General features: G+C 36.7%; 1 protein-coding gene across 1 annotated transcript; it reads left to right on the forward strand.

Annotated features, from left to right (window-relative positions):
- Positions 1-11,351: 11,351 nt before the first annotated feature.
- LOC113435655 (claudin-22-like) lies at positions 11,352-12,203 on the forward strand. Its single transcript, XM_026699621.2, has one exon. It carries the CDS (start codon positions 11,413-11,415, stop codon positions 12,079-12,081), a length of 669 nt encoding a protein of 222 aa, XP_026555406.1. The 5' UTR covers positions 11,352-11,412; the 3' UTR covers positions 12,082-12,203.
- Positions 12,204-13,595: the final 1,392 nt, after the last annotated feature.

A 13,595-nucleotide genomic window follows, 5' to 3' on the forward strand; every position in this document is an offset into this window, starting at 1 on the left:
CATTCAGGGAATGAACTAATAAATTATGAATTATTCTATGCAACTTCTATTGGATTAATCATCCAGTCCATGGGTTTCAAATTTGTGGTATCATGCTGCCATCACGTGACGTTTCGTGATGTTTTCCACAGTGGTGGGATACAAAAAGTTTTACTACTGGTTCTGTGGTGCGGCTTGGTGGGCGTGGTGTGGCTTGGTGGGTGTGGCTTGGTGGGTGTGGCAGGGGAAGGATACTGTAAAAACTCCATTCCCATCCCACCCCACTAACCTGCTTTCCAGCTCTGTTATCCTGGGCAGACCAACAAAAGAAGACCCAGCCGATCAGCTGGGACTTGGGAGGAAGGAATAGATGGGGGTGGGGCCAGTCAGAGGTGGTATTTGCCGGTTCTCTGAACTACTTAAAATTTCCACTTCCGGTTCTCCAGAAACGGTCAGAACCTGCTGAATACCACCTCTGGTTTTCCCCCTTTGCAGAGCTGGGGTGGGTGTGGCCTGCATGCGATGCATCCAGCCCATGGGCCCCCAGTTTGACACCCCTGATCTACTGTATAGATCAATACACAACTCTCTTCATTAAACCAATCTCCCAATGAGGTAAGAACAGGCCCACTATGTATTTCAAATTGATATAATTATAACATAAATAAAAGTAATGGGTGAAATCCAGATTTATTTATAGTAAAGATTCTGCTTATAGTAAACTCGAGCCAGTTTAGTGTAGTGGTAAGACATCAGGATAGAAACAAGGAGACACGAAGCCAAGCTCAGTGGCCTTGGGCAACTTCTTTTTTGTCAGTCCTGGGAAGCAATCAATGGCAAAACCACTTCTGAAGTCTTGCCAATAAAGTTTTGCCAGACATTTACCAGGAGTTAACAGTGACTCACAGGCATAAAAACATGGTAAGCTCACTGGATTTGCAGGATATTAATATTTCTAATATATTAGCACTATGTAGTACTTCATACTTGAAGGAGCAAAAGTGTTTTGGATAATGCAGGAGTGCTCCTTTAGTACCTTTGGGCAACTTAAAGCAAATATAGTTTTTGCGGAGATCGCATTGCCCTGCAGTTGTGGAAGATAGCAATCTGAAATTGTCAGGCACCTGGGAGACTACTGAATTAAATGCTAAGCATAAACAACTAATAGGTAGTAAGGGAGTCTGCTGGTAGTTTATGTCTTAAAAGGCAACTCCATTCAAGTGGCAAGAAACCTGGGAATAATATTTAATACTCTCTAAGAGATTCCACATTGATGAATAAATGGGAGGGGAAGATTTCTCTTCCCAGTTCCCCCAAACAAATCATCTTGGAGTAGGAAGAACACCCTCCTCTGAATGGTTTAACCACTTGTACTCACCTTTGGAAGTTATTCAATTGATTGTTGGAGAGTAATGGATTTTTTTCTATGTTGTGTCCTCTTTTTCCTACAGCCTGTCTTTCGCAGTCTGGTACCCTCTAGCTATATTGGAATAGGAAGGTTGCTTTGGACATAGTCATTCTGCAATGCCTTCATTCATTCACCAACCAGACAGCCCTGTTTAAAAGCAATTAATATCTACTTGTTTGGCCACTTATCACCTTACCGGAGGTGTTTCTTTACTCTTTTAAAAATTATATTATATTATTGACTTTATAAATAATTTAGAGAGTGTCTCATATTGGAAAGGTCAAGCAGATAGTAAATAAAAGATTGCTCAAATCACAGAACCTATTTTATCCTCTGCTGAGAAACCTGCTTTCTAAAAGCAGTGAAGATTTTCAGAGAGTGAAAACCCAGCAGATTCGGGAGGGCAAGGAAAGATACGAAGCCTCCATTCTAAGGTTCCAATTATATTCCCCTTATTTATACTCTTGCTATAATGTAGGGAAAGTGGATAAGATATTCTCACGTGGCTTATCCAGTCCTAAAGTAAACATGGATATAAGTCACAGGTACTGAGTGCTCTTGGGCCACTACCAATGCCTCATTCTATTAGAGCATCTTGATTGATAAGATGGACCATGACAGGTCTTTGCTTTCAGGTGTAGCAATCTGGCTGGCAAAGAAAATACAGGACTGCCAATGCTTAAGGGCTATACAAGTTGAGACACTGATTGCTTGAAATAGGAGGTTGTATTTTTGTCTCAACACCAAATTGCTAGGTTTGCTGCTAGATCTGATTATCAAGAAAAATAACTGAATTTTCTGCTGTATTTTAGTCTTTTTTTTTTCCTTCAGAGATACTGTCTGTAAAGCCTACCTATACAAACACCATTAATTGGAAGCACAGGTAATCTTGCTAAACTGTTATCTCAGCCCCAACTCATTTGTACCAATGGGTATGGCAAGAATGTGATATATTATATCATATAACAGCCAATCACTTCTCTACAAAACTAGATTCTAACTCTAGGTCTGTTCAGTTCAGCCATTCTTTTGCTTGTTCTTTTGATGTATTGCCTGAATTAATCTGGGCAAGATGCACTTTTTGAAATGCAAATGTAATACTATGTACTTCAGATAAGAGAAAAATAGAATGAAATATGTTATATCTTTTTATAAATGCAAATAAATGCTAAGGGTTGGTACTTTCTGTCGGTTGGTTTTGAATAAACATTCTAATCTATTTTATATATATTCTGAAGAAATAAAAGGCACCTTATTACCACAAATTCATGAAAACATTAATGTTCATGTGAAAGAATGTAAAGTTTGCTAAAACAATTTAGAATGTGGGAATGTTTTTAAACAGTTCACAGAACTAGGATGAATCAAACAGATTTGTTCTGTTTTAACCAACACTGAAATCTGATAGTTGTGATATATTTTAAGTGGTTAAAGAAGAATGATTATGAGTTGTCTCTTTTGAACAAGGGGGAGAAAAAGTTGGATTGGCTTGTCCTTAAAAATTGATGTTGTATCTGAAGAGGACAATGACCAGAGATTTAAAAAAACTACAGCAGTTCCTTACGTGAGATGTTTGTTTCTTTCACTATAGTCAGAAATATTTCAAGTTAAATCATTCATCTTTAATCTGTATGCTTAAAAAATTCTACTCAGGCTGCCATGGCATTCATAGACAACACAGTACTTTTACAGATGGTCCTCAACTTACAACCACAATTGAGCCCAACATTTCTGTTGCAAAGTGAGACATGCGTTAAGTGAGTTTTGCCCATTTTACAACCTTCCTTGCCACAGTTAAGTGAATCACTGCAGTTGTTCGGTTGGTAATATGGTTGTTAAGTGAATATGGTTTCCCTGTTGACTTTGCTTGTCAGAAGGTCACAAAAGGTTGGCCATGGCAACAGTCAAAAATATCAGTCAGCTGCCAAGCATTTGAATTTTGATCAAGTAACCATGGGGATGCTACAACAATTATAAGTGTGAAAAATGGTAATCTTTTTATCGGTGCTGTTGTAATTTCAAACAGTCACTAAACAAATCGTTGTAAGACAAGGACTACCAGTATTATTCTTTTTGAGTCAGCACTGTGGAACTTTTACCTTCTTCCCAAGAAGAAGCCCCACATTGTGGTTTCAGGCATGATATATTCCCCTCTGAAAAAAAAATCTGAAAAGTAGCCAGGGGTGCCTTTTCCTTCCGACCTCGCCTTCCTCCCCAAATCTAATCATCCCCCCCCCCCCACACTGCTGACAGGACCCTGGAGGCACCGGATCCTAATTATCAACAGCGGGAAGGGAGTAAAAAAAGAAAGGGAAAAAAATTCAGAATTGTTAATTCTGGAGTTCTGGTTCCAGTCGTCGCTCCAAGCTCTTTTTTTTTTTTCCCCCTCTGCGCGACTTCCCATAGGGGAATTTTCTGGTAAATGAACATTGCTTTCACTCTCCGGAGGGAGCAGCAGCCATCTGGCTCTTTCCACACCTCCACATATTAACAACAAAGAAAAAAATCGGAATTCCGATTTTAGTCGGAAGAATATCATGTATGGGTTTACATCAACGCGTGATCTGGAAATAAGCCTGATGACTACTTAGTGTCCATGTGCCTCTCAGTTGTCTAGCTGTCTCAACAATTCAGCATAAATGACAGTTGTCCACACATCCATCAGTCTCACAGCCCCAGCAATGTGTCAGGCTCCGAGCTAGTGCCAGACATGAGTAAATTCCCAGAGCCTGACACCAAGCCTCTGTGCGATTTGCAAATCACATCAGAAAAACACTCCTTAATTTCCTGCTGGTCATAGCTATAGATATTTTAAGGAGGGAAACCAAGCAAAGATTGAAGTATTTGTAGTATCACATCCAAAGAATAAACTGATGACACAGTATTAATGTATACTAACTCCAGTAGTATCTCTGAAACTCTTAGCCCCTAACCAGAACATTACCAAAAGTTATAGATTATAGTTAACTCCATGCCCTAACCAAATCCATATATTTTTCTCTTCTGGTTCATTTATGACATAAATTTTGCTTGTCCATATCAGAATAGAATCTGTTGGAAGCATTCAACCTTATGAATGATGCCCACTGTATCTACAGTTTAAGATTCTACATTATGAGAAAATCCTAGCTTCCTATAGAATGGCATTGCACTCACTACCATGTACCGTGAGCATTATCATGTATTCAGCATGAAGCACATTCAATACTTTGAATGTTTGTGCAGGTAGGATTCTTCCACACAAGGAAAAATGCCAATAAGGAAACCCACATACATGGAAGACTTCTGCTTAAGTAGATCTTTATGTTGTTTCCCTCTTTGACAATGACAGCAAAATAAACATGATTAGGGCATAGGACTAATTGGGACAATTCTATACTGTCTCTTATGAATTCATTAAATGGTTACACATAGAAGAGTTGCCTACAGATTTTTTGCAATGATCAAAACAAAAGCTAGCTTTAAGCACAACAAGACTTCTTAATATGGGTGAATAACTTTTTAATGTCTGAAGCAATGCATTTAATGGCCTGGCTCAATGGTTTGGGGATGGCCAACAGCTGCAGAGAATGGACTGATGGTGCTAAGCTTGCAAGTAAACATTAGTGGAGCTGGAATTTGATGCAGGCAAGGGGTGGGGGGTCTATGTTAAGTCTATTTTAAGTTTGTGCTACATTTTCTTCTATTTCCCATTTTAAAATGGCAAAGACATTTAGCTTGCTCACAAAAAACCCTACAAATAATCCTCTCATTTTTAAAACAATGTATAATAATAAAATATTTGAAATGTGTATATAAAGTTCCAATTTATTAGATTTTTTTTTCATTTAAAGCTCCCTCAGTCCTTTTCCAATCTCACAACCTAAGCAATTTGGAAGTGGGAACAGTCATTTTGTAAACCTCTAGTCCAAATATTTCTTGGATGCCTGTAAAAAGTATCTTTATGGTATTTCTTGTTAATTTTATGTTATTATCATTTAATATCAGTGTATTTTTGAACAGAAGAAACTGAAATGATGGCCATCTATCTGGTCTGAAACAAAAATGTACTTTTAACACCAAGCTTGTTCAAACACACATTTTAGAAACATTGATTGTAGTTTTTTGCTATTGTAGCTTTCCACTTACTTCCTCTGAAGGAGGCAAAGGCAAGAAAATGACCTGGTAAAAACATTACACTCAGAAGATCAAGATGCTCTAAGAAGTCACACTTTTGTTCTTGTAATGTCCTGTGGTGCCACTTATATAAAGTTTTAAGACCATAGCATTTTCTTTTTTTTCTGGTAAAGACATTCTTTTACTTTTTCTCTTAAAAGACTTTCACAGTGTCTCTTTGAATGGAAGATCTATTTCTGATGCCTGGGTCTATACAGTCTCACAAGGGTACAATATTAATTATTGAATACATACCGTTGCTAGTCTTTCAAATAATCTTTGGTATGTTTCAATTTGCTATATTTTTGTAAGACACTTCAATGAAGTCATACTTGGATTTTTTTCATTTCACCATCCTGAAGTAAGATTGATAGATGGATAGGTGGATGGAAGGACTGCTGCTGTTGGACCTTGAACATATTGTTTTTGGCATTATCTTTTAAATCTAACATTCTTTGATTGACCTTGGCAGAGATATCAAAAGTATTGTCTTGATCATGCTGAATATAGCTGTCTTTCCTCTTTTTAGAGAATATTTCAGTTGGTTTTAGTGGTTTGAGTTTTTCAAATATTTCCAGTTACAATGAAGTACTTAACAATGTCAGCCCTGTCTCTGATCCTCTCATGACTTCCTTTCATCAAGTTTCAAAAGATATCAAGTCCTCCCTTTTTTCTGCCCCTGGAAAAATTTCTTGGCCCTTTTCCATGAACTTCATTATTTCCATTCACATTGTTGTATGCTGTCATCAAACGAATAGACTATTCATCATGTGTAAACAGTGAGTTACAAATGGGATTTTGACTGTACTAATCTTTGTGTTTTACTAGTAGAGCGGAAAATACTGCTTCTGTATGAAAGGGGAACTTACATATGCATGATGGTGCCTTCAAGTGTTCCTTTGGATGCATGAAATATCTACAGATCAAATGGAACAAGCCAAGCATCATCTTTCATAACAGCTCAAACTCTAAAGACATCTGAATGAAAAAGTCAAAGTAGTGGTGGTCTCACAAAATAAAGCACTGGCTCAGGGCTTCTTCAACCTCATAATCAGGATATCAAGACAATATGGAAGAAGTTCCTCAAAGAGTCTATCTAGATGATGAACAGACAATAAACACTGAAAACCGGTTTGATAATTCACTTACAACTTAGTTATATTAACTGAATCTAACACTTAAGACTGTGAGACCCAGGGGGAAATGATCATTCAAAGTAGTTTGACTCAGCCTCTTCCCAAATACACCCTTGACAGAAAAAAGAAGCTTGTTTCTTTTTTCTAGGGATCTAAACAATAAGAGCTGGATTATACTGAAAAAGTAACAGGGACAACAGTTTATCTGTTGCAGTATCCATATGCCATATGTGCTCTGGTAGTGAGGGTATTTACAATGGATTTGTTTAATATTTGATGAATATAACTAGTAGCGTGCTGGACCAACTTACGATGAGAGCTGATGAGAGCTGATAGTTAATTTTCTGCAATTTTGTAAGCCTGCTGAGAGCAGAGCTGAGCCTTGACATCTAGCGTGCCAGCTCTTCCTCATCTAGAGATGCTGCGTGGCAGCAGCAATGGAGCCAGTAGGGCTGATTTTTGAATATTTAGCAGCACACAACTGAGTATAACTAACTCACATAAAATTTATAGAAGTTATTTTGAATATCTGTGCAATATTTCATCAAAAAATTTTCATATAACAGCAGTAGCCACATCAGCAGAAGTAGCAGCCATATCACCAGCAAGATTATTTAACATCATTACTAGCATTCAATATTGCTAAAGATGAGGATATATTTTATGTGTGCAATTAATATTTATTCACATGTCATGATAAATTTGGAAATACCAGGCCCTTTCCCAGACATGTAATGCAGAGGTAGTATTCAGCAGGTTCTGACCAGTTCTGGAGAACTGGTAGTGGAAATTTTGAGTAGTTCAGAGAACCGGCAAATACCACCTCTGACTGGCCCCATCCCCATCAATTCTTTGCCTACTGAGTCCCAGCTGATTGGCTGGGTCTTCCTCTGTTGCCCTGCACAGGAGAATGGAGGTGGAAAGCAGGTTAGTGCAGTGGGGAGGGAATGGGATTTTGCAGTAACCTTCCCCCAGGAGTGGGAAGTGAAAGGGGATTTTACAGAATCCTTTCCCTGCCACGCCCACTAAGCCACACCCACAGAACTGGTAGTAAAAATTTTTGAATACCAGCACTGATGTGATGGGCATATTGTCCATAGTACACTGCATTTCTGCAAAATGAATATGCAACTACTTTAGCTAGAGAAAATTAACTTGTGATTACTCAGAGAAATCATTGTATAACAGATTTAATAACAGATATCTTAAGAGAACAAAGCAGAGTTGAATATTCTTTAATCCTAGAATATGAACTTGTATATTGGATAATATTGACAATGTCAGGAAAAAAAATATAAGCAGGTAAATTAACATTTTCAAAAGAAAAACTGTGGAAATATTAAAGAAATAACATGGAAGTTTTGGAGAAGCTCCATGAGAACCCAAGTGTTGGCAGTGATCATAAACCATGTGGAATAGAAGCTTTAAATGTAGAGCAAGGAGAAAGATAAGGAAACAGACACAAAGCAGTTTTATTTTCAAGGAAGGATCCCATGATTATTTGGGAGCACACAGTAGCTACAAGCTATTTCCTGGGCTCAATCTTTTGATTACAGATTTAAAACTGGGTATCAGCTGCAATACATGCCAGGATTTTTGTGCAGCTACAGGCAATGAGAGGATGATGGGAGGAATAGATGCCTAGGTATGCACTCTGGGGATCAAGGTAATGTGCAGCAACCCATAAAAGAAGGATGGGACTTGGTTTGTGCAATTTTGGCAATCATCTTGTCTTTTTTTTTTTTAACTCCACCCCAGGTTGCTGCTGCTGGAGACAAACCAAATGGTTGCAAAACATGTAATTTAGAGTTGAAAATCTAAAAGTGAGGCCTTCTAGTACATTCTAAATATTCTAAAGAGAATAACAACAAATTGGACAGAAGTGAGAAACAGAAGCAAAGACGCAAAGAAGAAAACAATCTGCAACAAAGACTTCACATACCTGTGAATTTGTAAGAAGTTGAACTCAACTTGAATGTGACTTCATGTGGCTTCCACGCTAACCATGGCAATGTGCAGCCAACTCTCATTATAGGAGTATATTATGTTCTCAGCATTTCCAAAAGATCAATCACAATGTTAATTATTCTTAGGCTAGCAATCATCTTAAAGAGAATTGTGTCATATTCTACATAATGGAATCTTTTTTAGGATAACTTCTAGCATGGTTAGTCTAGATATAAGGAGAAAAAGTAATAAATGTGTACCAAAATTAATGCAAACACAACCAACATTTCTAACAGTATTAGAGGTGTACTTTTAGCCTTTAAGTATTTTATATGTTCATCAAATTTTTCTGAGACTTTGGTTCCTCGCTACATACTGCAGGATTTTGTAGAGAATTTCAGTAGTTCACAATGCAGCATACAGCATTACTGGTGAAGGTTTTTTTGTTTGCTTTTGCCTCCTGTTAGATAGATTTATTTATTTACTTACTTACAATATTTCTATAGTTCTGTGTGGTTCCCAGTGGTTCACATATTAGGTTATAAAAAACAAGAACAAAATAAAACTGTTAAAATAATTGCATCAGTTAAGAATAATCTATATCTATGCAGGGGATGATTGGTGACCATAACAAATAATTCTTGAATTACATTGTCTTTACATCCTTTCCAAAGGACATCAGCATGGGCACCAACCAAATCTCTGAAAAGAGGCACTTCTAGCACTGCACTGAAGCAGCATTGAGTCTAACATCCCTCTACAACAGGAGTCCCCAAACTTGGCAACTTTAAACCTTGTGGACTTCAACTCTCAGAATTCTCCAGCCAGCATAGCTTGGAGTTGAAGTCCACAGGTCTTACAGTTGCCAAGTTGGAGACCTCTGCTGTACAAGATGAGAGCATGAGGTGTCTGTTTGCAGGAGATAATCTGGATTGTGTTCAATAGCCAAGCTGTGAAGGGCCTTATAGCTAGAGCTAGCATTATGAGTTGTACTCCAAAGCCCACTGGTGTTTTAGAGCTGTTGTAGCTCTTACTCACTAGAAACACAGGCCACAATATTTTGCTCCAATTGCAGTTTCCAAATAGTCTTCAAAGACAGCACCAGATAAAGTAGATTGCAGTAATCTATCCTGGAAATGATGAGAATGTGTTTGATTTTGATCAAACAGTGTCTCTATCTTGCAAAGGTTCAATTACCTTAAAGACAATGCAATTCTAAAACTTAATTATGCATATATTATACTGAAACATAGTTGTAATCCTACACTTAGTAGCAGGGCAATACCATGAACTCCATTAAAGAAAACAACTAGTACTATTTCTGTGAGATCTACCACAACCTTGCAAGAGACACTCAGCACAGAACAACACAATATTTGATATCACTGCCATATTATGAAGAAGAAATGGAAATTGTGAAATTCTTCCTCTCTTATCTTAAACTTAAAAGGTGTTTTTTTTAAATGAAGAATTTAAACCCATTTAAGCCACTTTTGCAGAACCAAATAAAGCAATGACACAATTCTTAATGTAAATAACATTTTCTGTATTGGATTAACATTCTTGATGGTGAAGAGGCCGTTTTCTTATGTGTTAGCAGCAAGTATAAGCACATTATTAAAATAAGAAAATCAGTTGTACATGCATGCCCTAATTTACATAGCTCATTCTTCATGCTCCTAGTAGAAAAGGTTTAAGGTGTTTTTTGTGAAAGTAATATAAATGAATGAGACTGTAGTTATACCTGTTGAGGAAATGGGTTACCAAACAGTCACAAATGCCTCTGTCTCAATTTCTAAGATTTATATTAAAAAACCTGTTAATGAATAATCCTTGTCAATAGTAGATTCTTGAGGACTGTGAAACATCAGTTGTTAGCTCAAACTTCTATTTTTGAAAAAGATTTTTATCCTGCATATTATTTCATATGCAACTCAAAGCAGCAAGCACATCAATACTCCTTCCTATCTTCCCCACAACAATAATCTGCGATATGAGTTGGGCTGAGAGTGTGTGACTGGCTCAAAGTCAGCCCCCTGGTTTTTCATGTCTAAGGTAGGACTGAAACTCATAGTCTGCTGTTTTCTAGGTCAACTTCTTAAGCACTACACCAAACCTTTTGTTCTTGAAAAACTCAGATGTAAAGAAAACCTATTTAAAGGGAACTTCAGACAGGACAGAAAATCAATATATCTCAAAGCTTTCTTTCCAGAAAAATGAGGAGAATGAAAGACAAGTCAATGTATACATTTAACTAAGGAAGTATAGTAGTAGTATAGAAGATAGAAAAACAGGATGCCTTTCTCTCCAAGGCCTTGATTTGAAGCCCTGAAATCTCAAATTTAGCTATTACAATGAAGTCCTGTTGCAGACAGACCTGTTTTTTTTTATCACCATTTAAAATCTAATTAATCCGTATTGAAGCACAAAGATTTCTGCTGTTGTTTTTTTTAGGTGAGGGGTCATAGAGCTTTCTTTGTTCATCCTCAGACTTGCAATCATCAGGCACTGGGATATAATTTTACCAAGCAAATTGAAAGGTAACAGATCAAATCCTTATCACAAAACCCAACTCATGGTTAAGCAGAGTCCTTCGTCCTTTGCAAGAAACCTTATATTCAGGAAGAACAAAAACATGTTTCAGAGTTCTTAAAGGGTTAATAGCTAAAGCTTATATTCAGGAGAGCAAAGAGCAACCATCATCAGAACTGCAGCCACTATATAAAGTCAAAGTCCCAAAAAAACCTGGCCAAAAGATTTTCCAGCCAGTTGATTGCATCCTTTACAATGGCTTTAGTGAACCGAACCATAATGCAGTTAGCAGGGATTTTATTTTGCCTGTTAGGATGGGTCTTATCCTGCCTCACTACTTATTTACCTCAGTGGAAAAATCTCAATTTAGAATTGAATGAATTGGAGATCTGGACAATGGGACTCTGGCAAGCTTGTGTGGTCCATGAAGAAGGGGGAATGCAGTGCAAAGAATTTGATTCTTTTTTAGCTTTACCCCCAGAGCTCCAAATTTCTAGGATTCTAATGTTCATATCCAATGGATTAGGACTTTCTGGTCTCTTACTCTCAAGTGTTGGATTGGATTGTTTAAAGATTGGAGAACAACAACAGGATCTAAAGAAGCGGTTATTGTTGCTGGGAGGAATATTCTGCTGGATTTCAGGAGCTGCAACCTTAGTCCCAGTGTCTTGGGTTGCTCATACCACTGTGCAGGAATTTTGGGATGAAACTATTCCAGACATCGTTCCAAGGTGGGATTTTGGGGAAGCACTTTTTATAGGCTGGTTTGCTGGATTCTGTCTCATTTTTGGAGGCTCATTGCTAAATTGCAGCATCTGTTCGGTTGATACTCAATCGTCCTCGGTCCATTATGCAGTGGCAGGTGTGCTAGATGCTTGTCAACACTTGGAAAGTGACAACAGACCCCAAAGTCTAAGAGTCTGAGAGACATAGGAGAGCCTATTTTTCCTCTCATGCACTTAAACACAGTGTGCAGAACCTTATTCCAATTAAGATTAAAGGACACTTTGTTCCTTACTCGATTAATTACACTTGAGTTTCTAATATTTTTCCTGAACTTTTTATTTCAAGAGTAGTGTTGTCCTTCTTATTACAAGGCTGAAAATGCTGGCTTCACAACAAGAGTAGATTAAAATGACTATAGAAAATGTCATCATATATTGTTGTCTACTTCAATTTAAAATGTACTGTAAAAACAAGAATATCCAAAGCTCAAATAAGTCATAAAATATCAATTCTCATCTTACACAATCATACACTGCTAAGTTTGGTACTTGATTTTCAGAAATAGCTTTGTTTTTCTTCTGTCTTAAAATTCAACGACTATTATCATTTAAACTTTCTGCTACAAATTCAAATATGCAGCAAAACCTTTAAATAAACCTTCAATTAGAAATGCTGGTTAGTAGAATTCAGTTGTATCTACAGACCAAAATTCATATTAAAGCATGGAAAACATCAAGGTTTGCTGTTGCCTCTACTTATTTTTAAGATACAAGGGAGTAGCTAACAAAATATTTTAATTAGATGTGAAATACTGGTATTGTAAAGAATCAGTTCTGTTGTGTTATGTGTTGTTATTTGAGTGTTAAGTATATATGATCCCAATATACTTTCTAAAGTCTGAGAAAAACTGTATTAATTTTACTGTGTGATGACAGCATTCTTTTTTTGTTTACATATTTTAAAAACTGGATTGCTTCTGTGCCATCCATTTATAATGTGTAATGTCTTTTATTAAGCAGTTCCAAGTTACATAATTGAATTTGCAAACTTAAGAGTGTTAGGTTAATTATATTTGTACTTATCTGGAGGAAAACATTATTGAACTCTGCGGATTTGCTTCTGAATGAATATGAATTCAATTATGTAGTTAAATCGATCCAAGTAAGGGATTGACTATTGTTTCCTAAAAAGAAGTAAAATATTAATATTTGAACTGTATTTTTGGTGTAGAATGGATCTTATGAGTCTAATACTTTTGAAATCATGATTTGTCATTTTTCTCTATTAAAATATCATTGGAAAGAACAAATAATCTAACTGTGAGAACATTTACAGCACAGTACAGTACATATCTGTACAGAATTTACAGACAGTAATAACACAACATTTCTTCACTGTTCCCCAACTCAAACTCTTATCAGTTTATTCACAAATGCTTAAACTTGCATACTTCTGATTATATTGCTTAACAGAAATGTTAATGTTATTTTATAAGAGAATATTGTTAAACCTATTAAGTAGCTTACAAGGCTAGAATAGCCTTTTTATGAAATGAAGGAATGTGCTCTGGAAAGTTACATAGGTAGTGCAAAAAGGAAACAATGGATATAATATATAATATATATTTTTTCCTTTTAGCTTTGCCTAAAGAAGTCAACATTTACAGAATTTTAACACTCTTCACAAATGGACAGTTATCTAATGTCAGAACA

Source organism: Pseudonaja textilis, chromosome 6 (genome assembly GCF_049901715.1).
Source record: "Pseudonaja textilis isolate UNSWEBS1 chromosome 6, rPseTex1.2, whole genome shotgun sequence".
NCBI lineage: Eukaryota > Metazoa > Chordata > Lepidosauria > Squamata > Elapidae > Pseudonaja > Pseudonaja textilis.